Source organism: Lolium rigidum, chromosome 1 (genome assembly GCF_022539505.1).
Source record: "Lolium rigidum isolate FL_2022 chromosome 1, APGP_CSIRO_Lrig_0.1, whole genome shotgun sequence".
Taxonomy (NCBI): domain Eukaryota; kingdom Viridiplantae; phylum Streptophyta; class Magnoliopsida; order Poales; family Poaceae; genus Lolium; species Lolium rigidum.
The window spans coordinates 104,835,052-104,853,733 of NC_061508.1; the positions used below are offsets into that span (position 1 = coordinate 104,835,052).

General features: G+C 42.7%; 2 protein-coding genes across 2 annotated transcripts; both read left to right on the forward strand.

Annotated features, from left to right (window-relative positions):
- The first annotated feature begins 217 nt into the window (after positions 1-217).
- Positions 218-6,057, forward strand: LOC124707101 (pyruvate dehydrogenase E1 component subunit beta-1, mitochondrial). The gene is made up of 14 exons (XM_047238794.1): positions 218-378; positions 482-565; positions 1,247-1,327; positions 1,405-1,431; positions 1,772-1,834; positions 1,938-2,024; positions 2,820-2,945; positions 3,282-3,415; positions 3,499-3,571; positions 3,683-3,748; positions 4,806-4,844; positions 4,925-5,049; positions 5,130-5,244; positions 5,690-6,057. The coding sequence occupies exons 1-14, from the start codon at positions 349-351 to the stop codon at positions 5,756-5,758; spliced, it is 1,119 nt and encodes a 372-aa protein (XP_047094750.1). The 5' UTR covers positions 218-348; the 3' UTR covers positions 5,759-6,057.
- Positions 6,058-8,492: 2,435 nt separating this feature from the next.
- On the forward strand, positions 8,493-13,450 carry LOC124707199. The gene is made up of 7 exons (XM_047238895.1): positions 8,493-8,923; positions 9,544-11,043; positions 11,132-11,386; positions 11,754-11,834; positions 12,378-12,534; positions 12,618-13,051; positions 13,242-13,450. The coding sequence occupies exons 2-7, from the start codon at positions 9,892-9,894 to the stop codon at positions 13,296-13,298; spliced, it is 2,136 nt and encodes a 711-aa protein (XP_047094851.1). The 5' UTR covers positions 8,493-8,923; positions 9,544-9,891; the 3' UTR covers positions 13,299-13,450.
- The last annotated feature ends 5,232 nt before the right edge of the window (positions 13,451-18,682 follow it).

Genomic DNA, 18,682 nt, shown 5'->3' on the forward strand with positions numbered 1-18,682 from the left:
TGAACTAGGGACAATAAAGCTGCATATTTTCAGTATCACCCATATTCTTCTTCTTATAAGCATCATACTACCATTCCAGGTCCAGGTGCAATACCTGACTTCCTCGACGTCCTTTTCTACAAAAATACAAGGCGATCTGCAAGTCGGCGCGGCATTTGCGGCGGCGTCCTCTCCATCCATCTCCATCTCCCTCACCCCGCCGTCTCAACAGCACGAGGGCCATCCTCATCACGAACCCCACCAAACAAACAAAAGCCGAACCCGGCTCCCCTCCTCCTCCACCTTCCCAGGAGCCCCCAATCTCCCCTCCAATCCCCCACCCCCCGCCGGTAGCCGATCGCGTCGACGATGCTGGGCGCCGCGAGGAGATCCGGATGCGTACGCGCGCTTCCCCGACCCGATTTTCCCACCATCCATCCGTCGGGATTCCCCCGTTCGCGCCTGGTTGTTTCGGAATCTGACCGCGTTTCGATCGGTGCAGGTGCTCGGGCGGCTGGCGCAGGCCCTGCGCCCCGCGGCGGCGACGACCGGCGCGGCGAGGACCTACTCATCGGCCCCGAAGGAGGTGAGCGTCTCGACGGAACCCTATCTCGCTCGTATTAAATCGGGCCGTTGCGCGGCTTGCGCTCGTGTCGCGATCGGCGTGCTAGGCGGAATTGTCTGGTTTAATCTGCGTTTTGGTTGTTCGTGTGGGGATGGTGAATGGTACCGCTGCGTGCGCGTTGTTTTCCTAGACGTGTGATCTGTGATCGTGTGGCGAAGTTGTTGGGGTTGAACGGTAGAAGGCGTTGATTGCATCTGTATGGCACCTTGTTTGGTTTGTCCAGCTCAGCTCCGGAAATACGGTTGGCCAGCCAGGAGATTCGCTTGTTTTTGGTGCTCGTGCGTCTCGGGTGGTAGGGACTTCCCTTTGGCGCATGATTTTTTAGTTCCAGGTTGAACGGTAGGTGTGGAGAGAAATCGGTAGTGGTGTCTAAGCTGGCGAATGGACATCTGTTGTACAAGTATTCAGCGCTGTCTCTGATTTCACATGGTCGAATTTACGCAACATTGAGTTAATTCCTTGTGTCTGCAGATTCTAGGGCAACTCATATGTATCTCTTATTAGGTCGTTAATACACTTGCTTGTTGAATCTTGGAAATGCTCTGTTTGTATTGACTCTGGAGAAGTTATTTTTTCCACTCTGCGCATATGTTTTGGTTTGGCATGCAAATTTATGCACTTCTTCTTCTTTTCCTTCTTTAGATGAATGTGCGTGAAGCATTGAACTCTGCCCTTGACGAGGAGATGGCTGCGGACCCTTCCGTTTTCTTGATGGGAGAAGAGGTACCATCCGGAAGAGATGCTGTATATTTTTCATTATTTGATCCCCTTCGCCCCTCTAATACATGGTATTTGTGCAGGTTGGAGAGTACCAAGGTGCATACAAGGTGAGTACTTTGTTTTAAAGACTAATGCTGTCTCTATCACGTTATCGTAAACTATTTTGTGTGTCTGTGAATAACCAAATGCTCTGCCCTGCTAATGAAGTTCTGTTCGTTGCTTGAGTTGTTTAAACCGTTGTGACATCAGTCCTAAACTTTATGCAAAATTAATCAAATTTTAATGATACATACGTCTACTACATAAAATATGGTAATTGTGGTAATTAATTACTTGGCAACTTAAGGGGTAATCTCATAAGGGTGAACGGGCCGCCACCAACTCAGATATTTATAAGAGTAAAGATAAAGATAATATTATCACTCACATCCTTTGTATTATTTGCAGATAACAAAGGGTTTGTTAGACAAGTATGGCCCTGACAGGGTTCTTGATACACCAATCACAGAGGTTTTATTTTTAAACCCTTGAAGCAATTGTTGTCGTCTGTTTGTAAGTTGTCAGATTTGTGTTGATCATTTTTAAGTACACTTATATGCTTTGTTCTGTTCAGGCTGGTTTTACTGGCATTGGTGTTGGTGCTGCCTACCAAGGTCTTCGACCTGTAGTAGAGTTCATGACATTTAATTTCTCGATGCAGGTCAGTCATATTTCATTTGTCAAAATTCCGAAAACGCCTGTTTGTTGAAGAACCTTATTGTATGGCTGTATTGTTTCTCACTGCTAATTTTCTAAGCTGCATAGATTACAGTAGCTGTTGTCGTGTTGACACTGATGGTGTATATTTTGGAAGTAGGACCTAATGCCCTATGTGTAGTATTATAGTTTGTACTTGGTAGTCACCATGTTGAATTGTTGGTTTTACTAAAAAGAATGCAATAACCAGTGTGTTGAACTGTTGATTCTGAAATGTGCTAAATTTTATGTGTACCGTAGTCTGGCCTTGGTTGTCTTGTATCATGCTATTCTTAGGGGGAATGCTCTTGGAGTGGTTATGTTTTTAAATATATAGTATACGATTACTAGAATCTGACATTGCAAGTTACTCATATCTGAAGTAAATATTACCCCCTACGAAAATTTGATGACCACATCGCTGCATTTTCCTTCCTGGACAGTTCTTACAGAATTCAGAATTTGATTAACACAGTATGTTTGCTTAACTGTAAGTTGCAAGATTGGCAAGATCTCTTACTCATCTTTCTTTCATGGCTTACTGTTAGACATTGCTGGTCTGCATAATCACAGATTATTCTTATTTCTGAGAATTGAAATAATTACTATTAATTGCAAATTTTCTAACTGTACATTAGTAACTACTTGTTTATCAATTTTCGGTCCCCATAATCACATATTAATTGTTTGCGCCGATAACCTTTTCTGCCGCAGCCAGTTCCGAAAATGTTCTCCTAATAGCTCTGTTTTGCACATTCAGGCAATTGATCACATTATCAATTCAGCTGCCAAGTCGAACTACATGTCAGCTGGTCAGATAAATGTTCCTATTGTTTTCAGAGGACCAAATGGTGCTGCTGCTGGAGTTGGTGCTCAGCACTCACAGGTTTGTGAATGGAACTTATCCTTATCTATCTGTGTGCTCATCAACATCCTTCATCCTGTTTCTTCTGTTGAGAGTAAAGTGAAGGACGTGTTTTTCAAAAAATCTGACTCCCAAAAATAATTGTATGCACCAAAAATCGCGGGTTCCATGGGGTAAATCCATTAAAAAGGGACAAATTTTAGCAGAGGGAGCTGAATTATAAGAGATTTATATGCCATGGGAAGGTTATTTATCTTTTGGTCATTGTTGTTTAACATTTTATTTGTGTATTCAAGGAATGGAACTGTAATGGTCTAACTCTAGTTCGATGGAATAACTAACTGGCTTGGTATGCAGTGCTATGCAGCTTGGTATGCACATGTTCCAGGACTGAAGGTCCTAACTCCTTATTCGGCAGAAGACGCTCGAGGCTTGCTGAAAGCAGCAATCAGAGATCCAGACCCTGTTGTTTTCCTGGAAAATGAACTGCTGTACGCAATATCTTGTCCTACTTGGTTATTTTCAGTACATTTTGGGTTGCCATTTCTGTGTATCACATGTTTCATTTCCGCAGGTATGGTGAATCGTTTCCTATTTCTGCTGAAGTACTTGATTCTAGCTTCACTGTCCCAATCGGCAAGGCTAAGGTATGCTCTATTAATTTAGTGGCAGGGAACAGTTAAATTTTGCCTGGTATTTTTTTAATGGATTTTCAGGAAGGCTTACTTTCGTTTGGATCTTTTCTTATTGGTCTGCAGATAGAACGAGAAGGAAAAGATATTACAATTACTGCATTCTCCAAGATGGTTGGGTACGCGCTTCAGGTAATGTGGATACCATCATACCGTTCTTAAAAGTAAATAAGTTGCCAATTGTGTTGTTCTATATTATTCCTATCAGGTGTTTGTTATTCAAATTTGATCATAATAGAGCAACAACTCTTTAGGAAGGACATACTTTATTGAGTAGGACTCCTGCTGAAAATGGTTGCTGATAAAATAGTGTTGCTGGAATGTGGAAAAACCCTGAACCTCTGAATTTTGTCCATTTGATTCCTTTTTCTTTATTTATGGGTACCCTATCATCTGGAAACTATTTTCGTAGATGTACATATATTTAAATCTAGGAACTTTGTGCTTTCTTGTCAATATTTGGGCTTTCTTATAACTTTGTGAAAGGTCAAGGTGAGCTGGGTAAACAAGGTGCTAAAATCTTTTGACCTGTGGTGGGTTCACAAAGCTTATTTAAGTGGGTGCTAAGCGTGTTATGAAAATCATGGCCTACACAAGCCACTTATTTCTACGTGACTTTAATTTGGATTAAAGTCGGTTGATCCTCCATATGCTGTCAAAACACTCCACTGTGTAATCTTTGGGATCTTCAGTGCTAAGAATTCTTCAGCGGGTCATGGTTCAGTGTCAACACATGCATGGACAGAATTGCAGAAAGGAAATTAAACAAACCTTCGCATGAAGATGACTTAGCACTCACTAGTCAGTAAAACATGTTGTCACATGAATCAGTGCCTTAATCAAGGATCATGCATATGCTAGCGCTATCAACAATCTGAAACCTCTTACTGACTTGGCTTCACTGTGCTTGTGGTGTGGAAATGCTATAGCTTAATGTCAGGTGTTGTGTCAATGATAAATGGTTCATTTCTGAAAACGGTCTCCAAATCTAGAAGAGTCTTTTGCTCTACGTTATGACATTTTGAGAAGTTGATTCTCTCAAAGATTATATACTCACGTGAATGATTTGTCTATTAGCATCTTCGGAGTATATCAATTTGTTTCCACTATATATGTACAACACCGATCAATATGGCTACATTACTTTGAAAATATTTTGGGTACATTCTCATGCTCAGTCAAATTTCAGGCTGCAGAGATACTGTCCAAGGAGGGAATCAGTGCTGAGGTAGTTGCCTTGCAAAGCATATTGTTATGTATTACAATTATGCAACTATTTACTTATTATCTACTAATTTCTGTTAACAGGTAATCAATCTTCGGTCAATTAGACCATTGGATAGAGCTGCTATTAATGCATCTGTTAGGAAAACCAATAGATTGGTAACAGTAGAAGAAGGCTTCCCACAACATGGGGTTGGTGCTGAAATATGGTCTGTCTCTCTCGCTCCTTCCCCCTCGCTACACTCAAATATGCCTGGACATTGAATTATGAGATGCATTTCCATTGCAGCATGTCTGTTGTGGAGGACAGTTTTGAGTATCTTGATGCACCAGTTGAGAGGATTGCGGGAGCTGATGTGCCCACACCCTATGCTGCGAACCTGGAAAGGTTGGCGTTTCCACAGGTATGTGCTTCCTGCTTCTCTTGCTTTAATTCAAAACCTATGGATCCCATCTTTTATACATCTGGTTAAGCAAGCTTGCTAATCGATAATGACCCAGCGTTATCATCAGTAGCACTGGAAATATAACAAATCTACTCTTGATTTACTTTTCTGGCTTTCACCTATTTATTATAGGCTGTTACCTGTATCATCGATCGGCTATTGTGCAAATCTTTGCCGAGGATGGGGAAATTGGAATATTTATTTATTTGTAAAGCTACCTGTTGGTTTCATTGCAAGCTTGGTTCACCATTATTAGGAATTTAGTAAAGAATTATATACACTATTAAACTTGCCCTTTGCCTAGTGGGACAGCAAAAGGGAACAATGCATACTTGTTTCTCCTTGCTTTACTAATGTGATCAACCATTTGTTTCTCCTCTACTAATGCTCTGTATACTTGCAGGTTGAGGACATTGTCCGTGCAGCAAAGCGGGCTTGCTACAGATCAACGTCAATGGCAGCAACTGCCTAAATTCAAATGAAACTTCTGTTTCTCGGCCTTCTCTTTTCTTTTATGTCCAGAAAATTTGTACCACATCGCATAATGGGTTATCTTCCCAACTCTCGTGAGCTAATTTTGTAGATCCGTTGTGGACCGTCGATTCAGATGTTCCCATTTCAGCTGGAGGGATGCATACAGTCATGGTTCACGCCTGGAAAAACTTGAATTATGCAACCTGTGGAGATTTTACATGACTGACGAATATGCTAATAACATGTACTACCTCTGTTCATGTTTAATCGACGAGAGGTACATACGTTCGTAAGCTACTTTCTCTGCGCACTTGGTGTCGTGTTGGTACATGATTTTTGCGCCTGTTTCTTTGTGTCTATTTCCTTAAGATGAATGACGAGGTTAGTTACGGATCATGCGCTCATGGGTCCTGAGTTGAAATACAGGGTGAAACAGTGAATTGTTTCTGGGAAGGATGCCGGTGTTTGATAGCGACACAGGTGGTCATTTCTGGTGTCTGAAAGGGATACGCGTGGGCACTTCTTGTGTTTGAAAGGGACAAGTAGCTGAGGCGAGTGCTGTGAAGATGACGCTACTGGTAGAGAGAGCCTCCAATATTCTGGCAGTAGTATATCCACGGAAAGTAACTGACGGAAGCAGGGAAAGTAACACATGGGGTGCAACTTGCGGTGCCGTGGGTTGTGGGGGTCTTGTGGTCTCTGATGATTCTTCCACTGGAAACTACCAAATATTGTCACAAGCATGAGAAAGCGATCCGTCCTGTCTCTAATTTCTAGAGCTTATCATTCCTGCTAGACCATCATTGGTGGGCGGTGGGGCTTGCTTTGGATAGGTCCCTCTCCCTCTCCCTCCCTCAAATCCACGGGCAGATAGCTGCATTTCCTTTTGGCCGCTGTTTGCAGTGGTGGACTTCCCTGTGCCACGATTCAAACCTCAAACGTCGACACCTTCAATCAGAGTCAATATGAAATGCTTAATGTACAAAAAAGATTCCTACATCACCAAATAAGTTTGCAGACCTGAAGAAGATAAGAAGACCGAGGACAGAATAAGATGGTGCTCATGGGCAGGAGAACAGATGGCGTTGCCACCGAACGGACCAGGTTCAGTCGGACCTGGTCTAGACATGATGCGAAAGTCGAACGTACGGATCCGGGGCCCATACTCAGTGGGTCCATGCTCTCAGATTTCATTTCTCCTTGTACTCGGTCACCTTTTACAAACAGGTGCTTCCAAATGCAATATATTGTGTCTTCCTATTTCTATTCTCCAATACAATCTTTTGGTGTTGTTTTTCTTTGTTTTTAGGGTGATTTTGGAATAAGACAAGTACAATCAAGCATGCGAAATAATCACACACACTTATGTCTCTTATGCAATATTTTTCGAAAAGGAAAGTATAATACCTATAACCTCTGCATACCACGTCTGCCTTTTTTCTTTTTTTTTATTAGAAAAGCAAGGGCAATACAACAAAGAGCAAAACACCTTATAAACCAAGTTCATGAAATGGCTAACAAAAGTTGACCTGCAACAAAGATGTAAGCTGCCATATTTCACAACCATCGCCTTCGGGAACGGAGTACATACTTGCACCGATGTTGTCGAGTCTAGCCTGAAAGGCTATGACAAGGACTTCCACTCTATGTGCTGGCTCGACGCCTTAAATAATGAGAGGGATGCAAGTTTGTTGTTTCCGGATCCAACCAGTTTAGGACACAACACATGTTTTCACCCCTATGTATGGAGTGTTGTTCCTGTCTTGATGGTTGGTTTTCCAATAGCTTCTTCTATCCGCTACTCTTGAAGAACCCACCATGCTTTCCTCCGCGATAGCCACCTAGGTCACCAACAAGTATCATCTTGGTCGTGCACCGACTAAACTATCTAGGATCATCTCCAATCAGGCCGAATCACTACTCCCAAAACTTCCATGACATGCATCCACTTGTTAGCTAAGTAGAAGGGAAGTACACAATAAGTGACATGTGTATGTCGATCCGATTTCATTCATAGGAAGTCATCGCCGCATTGCTGTACGAATACCGTACACTACAGAGGGAGATCCGTCGGCCCTGCACCCTCCAATGGAGCAATGCCCCTTGCTGAAGTGCGAATAGATTATTATACGAGTAATAGATTACTATAGGAGTAATAGATCTGGTTTTGTTATTTAGAATTTATAGTAAACTAGCTAATAGAATATTATACGAGTTAGGCTTACTCCACATGACTTGAAAAAAAGTTAAACAACAATGACGTTGAATATTAAGATATTGTTATTAGTAGATATGGTTTACTGAAAAAGAATCTCTCTCTTCCATGTATGAGGTGGCAAGACAATCACTATAACACACTTTTATAGTCCGCCTAAGCTATCAAATCCACAAGTATATCTATCAATTGACATTGCACATTTCAACAAAATTATACCGATAAAATGGTTCAAGTGATAAAATATAGCAAAATTGTAGGAAAAACCGGTATTCCAAAATACGGTTTGAATCGGTAGTTTTTAGATATTAGAGAATGTAGAGACTAGATAGATCTAGGGATTGTTATTCCACATTCATAAATCAGATGTGAGTCATCTTTTTGACGTGTGTTGATTACCACAAATTCTCAGTTGCCTCATCAGCCTAAGAAAACTAAATCTTTAGACTTCAGGGAGCTATGTGCTTAAAAGGGGAAGCTACATAAACAACACGCGAGAACCTCTTTTATCCATTTGGGTAGAGAGAAAAGAAAACAAGCGAACAAGAACAAAAGCGAAACCAAAACAGCCGAGCTGATTGGAAACATCCAGATGCTGCTGATGCCGCTACTACTGACCCAGCATTTTCCCTCTTAAACATATCCTGATCAAGGGTCCGTAGTTGGTTGCTCCAAGAATCACTTAGCCACCATTGGAGAAGGAAGGCAGGAAGGGGGAGAGAAGAGCAGCCAAGGAAGCAAGCGAGAAGGTTCGGGGCAGGGGAGGGAGAAGCCCGGCAGAAACCGCGCTGCGCTTTTTCCCCGGCGATTGACCGGATCAGGCGCGGATTTTTCCTGGGGCGTGTTTCTGGTAGTCGGATCGAGGCGGCGGTCAATCGCGGCAGACCCCGATTCGATTCGGCGGCCATGGGGTTGCTGATTAATCGGTCCGGTTCCGTGGATAGGCAGGTAACCTTTGCCATTTCCGCGATTACCGTTGCTTTGGTCGGGTTTCTTGGTTACGAGTGGGGAATTTCTGTTATTCATTCCGATCGGTGACGGCCTTCTATCTGTCCCAAATTTGTTTTCTCGTTTCCTTAATTTGGCTGCCACCATGCTTCTTATATCGATAGCTTCGAGGTTTAGTCCATGTATATCTTTTTTTGCTCAGTGATTATCTGATTATTTCTGCCTTGTTTGGGTGTAGTATGGGCTGGAGTATTGTAGCATTCTAGTGGATGTGCAATCATTAGTTGGGATCTCACTTGCCATTTCTGATGCATCACACAGAAGCTCCAGAAGTTTCCTGAGCTAAATATAGTAATCAATAGCATATGGTATTAATTGAGCTTCTGTTCATCAGTGTAGTGGAATTAATTGAACTTCAATTCATGGGTCAAGTGAAGTAATATGATCAGTTGGAATTAATTGAACTTCAGTTCATGGGTGTAGTGAAGTAATGGGATCAACTGAGCCTCTGTTCTTCAGTGGAGTGTAATTACTTGAACTTCAGTTCATGCGATTAGGGAAGTAAGGGGATCAATTGAGCCTCTGTTCAAGTTCACTGAACCAATGATTCGTTTGTGCAGGGCTGTAACGTGATCGCCTGGTATGATTCATTGTAGGTTCCTGGTTGCTTGCTCAGGCGCCAAGTTGCGCATCATCTCCGGTTGCTGCGGTAGCCAGCGGGAAATGACTAGTCGTGGCATATGGTAACCTTGCTTCAGATGGGTTCGAGTCGGAAATGTTGTTGTGGTTCTGCCTTTCTGGTGGTGATCGGTTTCAGTTGATAATTTGCCGAAGCACCGATTTGGCGTACTGGATATTGGAATTGTAAGCTACTGAAGTGGGCTGTTGAAAGGAATTGTTAGTTGTACTGCAGGAGCAATTCCAAATTGGAGGCCTTCCTTTTCACTGAGCATCAGAGATTGGTTGCCATGGGCTTACCTCAAGTTTCTTCAGCCAGGGAAGATATTTCTACAGGATCAAGGTCACGTGTGCCAAGCCCTCCACGTAATGAGGGTGTTGGTGCCTGCGATTTGGATGGGCTTCCTCGAGAAAGCTCAAGTGGCAAGGTTCCATACCGGTCTGTCGGTAATGTCAATAAACAGATTGTGTTAGATGCCCCGTATGAATCGAACGGGTATTTTAGAGACAGCCATGCCTTGGCTGGACCCGTAGACCTCCAAGGATTAAGAGTTGATTCGAAAGATACAAACTCTAGATCTTCTCTTAAATTGCAACCTGCTGTCCATATGCCAACAACGAGGGTTGTGGGCTTTGAATCAGACTTTGTTGGAGGTTCTGATACAACAGAACTAAATATGATATGTCCGTCTGCGGCCACTGCTAATTGTGATTCACCATTTTATCAGCATGAACTTCAGGCAAGGAAAAGACTGCTCTCGCCGATTAAAAATGCGCTCCCTAGAAAGTTCCATGGCAGTTTGCTGAATATTCCTTCTGGTGATGCAAGATTTCAGCTTTCTGAGCCAGGTAGGGAACTTTACATTTCTGGATTATTACAAGATAATAAGGCAAACCCTGGAAGCCTCAGTTATTTTGATTCACAGGCCTGTCCAACCCCTAGATACTCCAATTGGAGTTCAGAATGTGATGCCAATAGGATTAATTATAATTATTTCACTGATGGCCCTTTGCTTGGGAGCAAGGAGTCATTATCCTATTATGATCATCTAGCTGCTAGTGCAAAATTAGCACACTCTCCGCTCTCTCTGTCTCCTCTGAGCCCTAGACACATTCATACAGTTAAGACTAAAGGATCTCCAAGGCATGTAATGAAAGATATTGAAAATGATTTTCTGGATTTAAAGGAAAAAGGAGGATTTAATGGAATCAGGATGCTAGATGTGTTAGAAGAAACTAACAGGTTACATGATGAATATGGTGCTATGACCCCTAATAGAATTTCATTTAGAAGATACCAAAACTGGGGTTCTGAATCTTCCCCTATATCTCCCCGAGTCAGCTATGGACGGAGTCTGAGTCTCCCTGCAAGGAGGTCACTAGTTGTCTCCTTTGAGGAATCCCTTTTGTCTGGCCGACTTTCTTATGGAAAAGACAATCAGGTCTAATTTCTTGCTGTTCACCATCTAGGTACTACAGTTCCAGAGAGTATTGACTGTTGAATTTGATTCCTTTTCTCTGTCGATGCAGATACTTGATGGTTTCCTAGCTGTCCTGAACATTGTCGGTGGTAGCTTCTCTCCCCCAACTCAGAAACTTCCATTTGCAGTAACAAGCATCGATGAAGATAGCTCCTTATTGTACTATTCTTCTATTGATCTTGCTGGTAGATCATCGACAAGTACAACCAACATTAACAGCCCCAAACTCCGAAACCTTAGTAACAATGATTCACGATCAGCAAAGAGTCGCTTACGCATTCCTGCCAAGGGGCGAATACAACTGGTACTAGTTTTCTTCAACCTGAGCTTGTGGCTATGTTTGTTCTTGTGCAGTTCATTGCCAATACCTCTTCGATGTCAAGCACTGCATCTTCGCTATCTGGTTTTGCTTTATAGTAATGAAAATACCTATATGAGGAATCTCATTTGACAAGCCATGTTGAGAAATTTTCTTATGGATGTCACTGTCTTCCTTAAACTTAATGGTTTTGACCTGTTTCGATGGGCCATACAAAATGTCACCTGTCATGGCTAGGTTGCCTTTTTTTCAGACACCTGGCGTATTTCTCAGCATAGTTAAGCTATTATTTGAAATTGTATTGAGTTGTTACATGTGTTCCCATGCCTGAGTTAAACAATACACTCATCAGGTTGTGAGCAACCCCGAGAAGACTCCACTTCATACTTTCTTCTGCAGTTATGACTTGACTGACATGCCATCTGGAACCAAGGTACACAATACCATGACTAGTTGACTACTTATCCATTATGTATTGAAGAAAACCAAAGGCTATTCTGATATTTATTATTCTTGGAGGCAAAACAGATGTGTGCTCTACTCTTTTTTTGTTGGCTGAGCTAGGGGAAACAAAATTCAAACCTTATTTGATTGCGACTTGCAAGCTATAATCAGGCCTAAGGAATCATGTACATAGTGTATCCTTATGTATTAAGTCATCACTCAGTTAATCTTTTCCTGTAACTTTAGCCTTAGGCTTAAGGAATCATGTACATAGTGTATCCTTATGTATTAACTCATCACTCAGCTATAACTTCAACTAAGTGGGCTGCCCTCTAGTACTACAAAACCTAGGTTGGATTGGGACACAGAACAGTTATTTCATCATTTAGTGTATATCTTATAACTTAGAAGGTACCATGGCATGCACGGAACTGTTTCCTTTTTCTTTCGAAGGATTTTGTGTCTATATAAGCAGTTTTTATTTTTCTTATCCCCTTTTCTCATCTTATTTGCCTTGTGTACAATGAGACAGACGTTCATGCGGCAAAAGGTCACTCTGTCTCCCACTGTTTCTCCCTGTAATATAGTGAAAGAAGAAAGCAAGTGCAGTGACACAAACATTGGTCCCAAAGCGCAGTCTGTCTCATGTGGAAGTGAATTTGCACAACGTGGAACTCTGTGCTCGGAATGTAATGGAGCTGATAGCCTGATAATAAGCGCTTAATCCAAATTACATATGTTGAGTCACTGATTATTTCGTTTGCCTTTGCAGGCTGTGGGCAGGGACAGACGTGCAACTCAACTGATGAATCAGAAAAGAGATGCACAAACACAAAATGTTCTTCATTGGGCACTGACATGAAGGAATCAGATAAATCCAGTTTTCCTGGGAACAAGAAAAACAATACTGATTCTGATGATTGTTGCTGTCAGATGGAGAGCATCCGCTCAGTTTCAAACAAATCTTGCTGTGCAACTTCCAGGATCAATGACAGTTCAGGTGGAGGCGTGCTTCGCTATGCTCTGCACCTGCGGTTTCTCTGCCCCGCCTCCAAGAAGTCCTCAAAATCGATGTTACGTTGCAAATCCGATCCATCATCAGTACCGCAGGGTGGCAACGCATTGACCGAGGATCGGAGATTCTATCTCTACAACGATCTTAGAGTTGTATTTCCTCAGAGGCACTCCGATGCAGATGAAGGAGAGGTATGCACATATTTTAACATTTTGAAAGTATTCTATTGATGGAGCTTCTTCCAGTTTCTTTCTTCAAGCATCAAATTGTAAACTAGCTGATCTACACTGAAGTTTCTTGTTCAGTTTACGCAGAAATAATTGCTCTCTTGTTTCTTTATCGATTCGTAGATTTAATCTGCTGGTTTCATTTCTTTTGCAGCTTAAGGTGGAACATGACTTCCCTGCTGATCCCAAGTACTTCGACATAAGCAACTGAAAAGTTACTTTGGCTGTAGTCATGTACATAGCCTGCGCCGCGGCGCATAAAAAACGAAAATTTCTGTACATATTCTATCCTGACTAATTTGCTATCAGTCCCCCAAATGTACAGGTTTAATCTTCCAATAATAAAGGGCATCACTTAGTTTACTTTTTTTTTTCCATAAGGGGATAACCCCCTTTTTATTAACTTTATTGTAGTTCATACGTTCCAAAACCAATACAATTCACCGATCACTCAAAGTTTCCACATGAACCAACCATCTAAAAATAATAAGAAAGACAAGCTGCCACAAGATATTTATCAGAACGCCGTATGTAGATATTCCGTGCTACCGTTGCTAAGTGGTTGCATTCAAAATCTATGTCTTGGCGCACATACTCCGGCTGCATATAGGTTCTGTGTCGTTCAAATTTTGATGCGTGTATGCGTGTAAAAGTAGGTACATCCGTCTATGCCGCTAGTTCGTTCTCCATACACCTCCTGCGGTCCCGCTGAACTTCCAAAAACACATTGGTGCGAGGAACTGCGATAATATACACTCACAATGGGTCATAGTCATAGGTAACCAACATGTTATAGCCTCTCTCTATTCTCGGTTTGAACGTCCAAGATCGTTCATCTGTTACAGGAATTCAAACACGAGGAGAGTTGAGACTCGAGAGCCAAGGTGTGATAGGGATATATACAAATACAAAGGGAAGAGGAGAGCCGGTTTCAAGTATTAGTTCATCCATTTTGTCCCAGATTGGTCATCCCTACTTATATGGACTCAACGGGTCTATTCCTTTCCCGTGTATCTTGGACTCTTCTTCATTGTCCGTCGTGGTTGGCCCATCCTTTGGCCCAGGTCCAGTTAAGCCCATGACATTTCTCCTCCCGTCACGAGCGGCTTGCCGTCAAGCTGGTGCTCGTGGTAAGCGACTCTTCAGCTCTACGATGAAGTCGCCAAGGATGCTGGTAACCCCAACCAGCGAATGAGAGCTTGTTCCAGGATCTTGTGGCGACGCTGAACTTGGTGAGTTTGAAGCACTTGTTGCGGTACTTGAAGATGAGGTGCCCCATCATCCACTTGAGGAAGTTCCTGATGTAAGCCATGGTGGAGCTCCTTTTTGCAGCTGCGAGACATGGAAGACGGGGTGCAGCTTGGACTCCGCTGAAAGATTTAGCTTGTATGAGCAGAGCGATCGCCCACAGTATGCTCCACTAGGAACAGACCGAAGTTCGGAAGGCCTTCGAGACATCAGACATGGAAGGCGGGGTGCAGCTTGGACTCTGATGACAGCTTTGGCTTGTAAGAGCGATCGTCCATAGTATGCTCCACTTGGAACAGACCGAAGTAGCGGAAAGCCAACTTGGCGTTGGATCACATAGCCAACCAGGGCTAGAGACGTAAATATACCCAGTAGCTTACCTGAAACGAACGGCCAGTTCACTAACCATCAGCGAAATGCTTCATACGATTGTTGGCTCAATGAAGATGTTGACACAACACATTAGTTATCAACTGCCGATCTTGCAAGCAGGCCCGGGCGGCCACATGTGCCGTATGTGCGAGCTGCACAGGGCCCAGGATTTTAGGGGCCCCAGATTTCTGTATTGGCCGATGTACTTACATAGAAAAAAAAAAGAATCTGAAGGGAACTTACCTGGGTCTCGCTGCTTTGGAACGCTAGCTCAATGCGCGCACGCAGAGACTCTTCGTGAATCAATCGTGCGAGGCACGAGGCAGCCAGCAGCAATCGAACCGTCCTCGCGACCTGGCCTCTCGGAGCTACGCGCCTACGCGTCGACGCGGAGATTCACACGTTCGCCCTCCTCAGCCCTCGCCTGTTCCCATCGATTCATCTAGGCAGTGATTCATCTAGGAGGAAGCCAGCGACTTCTCCTTGACCGCCGCGACGCCGTGATGACGGTGACGGACAGCTTGAGCATGTGACGCATCCGTGTCCAACGACTACACGACGCAATTCGAATTTTCTCATCTTCCGCGTTCTGTGACGATAGCTGATCAACAACGTTGCGGTAGGCGGCTGATCTTGTACTTTATTATTTTAATTTTTGTATGTAGTGATTTAGAACCAGTGGGGAGCAATTCATGTGACACAACAAAGCTTTTCTAAATTGAAGCTATTAGAGTCATACTACGATGATACAACAAAGACTCAGTGATTTGGCGATATTATCATTTAAGAGTGAAGTGTTAGAGAAGATTGATTATGAGAATATCATTGAAGATTTTATCTTGAAGAACTCTAAAAGAATGATGTTGCTTAAATAAATATTATGCAACTTGGAGTTGAATAGGTATAGTTGTTTATATACATTTTTTGTTGAATATTTTAAATTTTCTTATAAGTTCCGCACAGGGCTCCGAATTTTGCCGGCTCGGCCCTGCTTGCAAGCATTCCTTCAAATCAGTCACTGTTACTGATTTTCTTTGTTCAATCCATGTACCTGGTGTTCTCTCATATGTGTGATAAGCTATGATATACCAAATTTCTGCCAGTGGTAGCCACTTGCTTCATTTTGTGGGACACCAATTGATAAAGATGCAGAGATAGGTTTTAAGACATTGATCCACCCTCTTCGTCCGCCCATCTGTCTTGGGTGGTAAGCCGTGGTCACACACATGTTAGTTTCTTATTTACCTTTGCATGTGTATCTTGGATTCTCCTTCGTTGTCTATCATGGTCGTTGGGCCGGCCCATCCTTCGGCCAAGGTTCAGTTAAGCCCCATGACATGACACAAGCGATATTTTGTTTTGAGATGACACGAGCGGAAAATTGTGTTTTTTTTAAAGGAATACGGTAGGGAAAGCACCTACATTGATTTTGTTTTTAAATAATAAGAACCCAAATTCGCGTCTCTCGGGACTTGAACCTGGGTATCCACTTCCCTAACCAAGTGAGCTAGACTCACTTCTTACAAGCGAAAAATTGTTGTGCATGGAAACGCTTCGCGTCGCAATTAGCCCTGTGAGGTAGCAGGTAAAATTGTTCAAATTTGAGAATATTCTAATTCAAAAATTATTCAAATTCATAATTATTAGAATTTAAAAAAATAACAGAGAGTAAATATCAAGAAAAAACCTAAAAAGGAAGCTGAGCTGCATTGTACCAAACCGAAACAGTACAGACGGTAACCACCATCATGGGCCAGGCCCAAATACAACCAACACCCGCACGAACGGGCATGGGTCCATGGCTGGGAGCTGCTGTACACCGACCTGGTCGGCATGTACGTACGGGGCACCGCACACCCCAGCGACCAGGTCGGTGGGTTGGGCCACGGCCCATTAACAATAGGTACGGGTCTTTTCTTCTTTTTTTTGCTGTTTCGTTTCTGTTAATTTTTTTGTTTTCAATATCTAACTTAAAAAAAATCGGAGAACAAAATTTCAAAATCTGTTCAGATTTGTTTCGAAATTTTAAAAATGTTCACATTTTGATTTTTTTTTTCAAAATTTGAACATTTTTTGATATGGATATAATTTAAATTTTAACATTTTTAAAAATTTGTGAAAGTTATTTTTCCCAAAAATTAACATTTTTAGTTATGAACATTTTTCGAATTTGAACATTTTTTCAAATTTGAACGCTTTATATATTTGAACGGATTCAGAACGCTTTTATAATTTGAACATTTTTCAAATTTGAACGGATTTCAAATTTGAACATTTTTTCAAATTTGAACATTTTTCAAATTTGAACTGATTTCAAATTTGAACGCTTTTATAATTTGAACATTTTTTGCATTTGAACGTTTTTCAAATTTGAAATTTTTTAAATTTTGTACAATTTTCAATTTTGAATTTTTTTGAATTTAAATTATTTTCAAATTTGAACAAAAATAAAAATAAACAGAAAAGAAACAAAACAAAAAAAGAAACAAAAAAGAAACAGAAAATAAAAAATCAAAAGGTAAGAAAAAAGAAAAAGAAAACAGAAAACAGAAAACAGAAAAAATAGGCAAACTGGGCCGATCAGGCCGGCCCATACCGCGCGCGGGGGGTGTGCGGCGCGCGGTAGCGGCCGACCTGGTCGGTGTATAGGATTTTCCTCCATGGCTCCGATCAGGTTGGAGTGGACTGCCGTCGAGCGACGGACGGGTGGGTGCCCGTAGGGTTGAACCTGGGATACCCTTTACCCTGACAAAAGAGGGACGGGCTAGACCCTTGGACCTAGATTTTTCGTAAGGGTGCGCAGGTCGAGTAACAGGTTCGGACCGAACCGGACCTTTCGCATGATGAATTGGGAGATTAAGATACCGGTTTGCTAATTCTAGAGTTCAGTCATATCTTTATCACTTGAACTTATGTCGTGATTCGTGCTAAAAGTGAGTTGTAGATTTTCAGCTGCAAGTGGGTTGGAACCGAGAAAAAATAGTTGAGGTAGTATAAAATCATGGGATGATGTCACTTGGCTGAAAAAATTGTTTGAGAATCAATCGCAACCTTACAAAAAAATAGTACTGTAGTTCCGTCATATAGTCGGTGAGAAATAAACTGAGGTTGGGTTGATGATAGTGGAATGTCTGAAAAAAAGGCTCGGATCAGCGATCTTAGAATTAAGACCTAAATCCGGTGATTCGCAAATGTACACTTCCTAAAAGCGTGGGTTTGTGCTTGGTTTATTTCTATCTTCAGATTCTCAAATTTGAAACCATTCTGTCCTGAATCAAGCTGGAGGATCGTAGATAGAACTGGAGTCGTATCTCCGGTGGACTCATCTGGTTTAATTTACGGGCAAGTCTCCTCATACATTCGCAAACAAGCATCCTCTGTCCATATATATAGATTCAACCGCAATTCGCCCTAGTTTTCTCTCTCTCCGATCGCTTTGTTTCCTCCGGCGCGCGTGGCCCGCCTGACTGACGCCGCCGCACATGACCCGTCGCGCCTCCGTCACCATGGTGGAGCTGGAGTCGCAGGAGGCGGCGACGACCATGAAGGTGGCCTCCGTGAAGCACGTCACGGCCACCGTCGCGCTGCGTGTCGGGGCCGCCGCCACGTCGCTCGCCGCCGCCGTCCTCGTGGTGACCAACCGGCAGCAACGCTGGGGCATCGAGGTCAACTTCACCATGTTCGACGTCTGGGTGTACGTTACCGCCATTAATCTCTCGCCATGCAATGCAATGCAATGCAATGCTTGCTTTCTTCCTTTCTTCATTCGTCAGCTAGATCGATCGATCTATCTCCCCTGCACTTAGCAGATTGATCATTCGTTTCTTGTCTTGCGGTTGAGCAGGGCGTTCGTGGCGACCAACTTCTTCTGCACCGCCTACTCGCTGCTCACGGCGGTCTTCGTCAAGAAGCTCATCGGCAAGGGCTGGCTGCACCCCGTGGATCAGGTATGCGCGTACTGCAAGAAACAAAAAC

Excerpts from the sequence above, each read along its gene's own strand:
- LOC124707101 (XM_047238794.1), top strand. The coding sequence starts at position 349 with ATGCTGGGCGCCGCGAGGAGATCCGGATGC. Across the intron at positions 379-481 it reads CCGCGAGGAGATCCGGATGC|GTGCTCGGGCGGCTGGCGCA; the intron begins GTACGCGCGCTT and ends CGATCGGTGCAG. Across the intron at positions 1,432-1,771 it reads AGTACCAAGGTGCATACAAG|ATAACAAAGGGTTTGTTAGA; the intron begins GTGAGTACTTTG and ends TATTATTTGCAG.
- LOC124707199 (XM_047238895.1), top strand. The coding sequence starts at position 9,892 with ATGGGCTTACCTCAAGTTTCTTCAGCCAGGGAAGATATTTCTACAGGA. Across the intron at positions 11,044-11,131 it reads CTTATGGAAAAGACAATCAG|ATACTTGATGGTTTCCTAGC; the intron begins GTCTAATTTCTT and ends CTGTCGATGCAG. Across the intron at positions 11,835-12,377 it reads ACATGCCATCTGGAACCAAG|ACGTTCATGCGGCAAAAGGT; the intron begins GTACACAATACC and ends ACAATGAGACAG.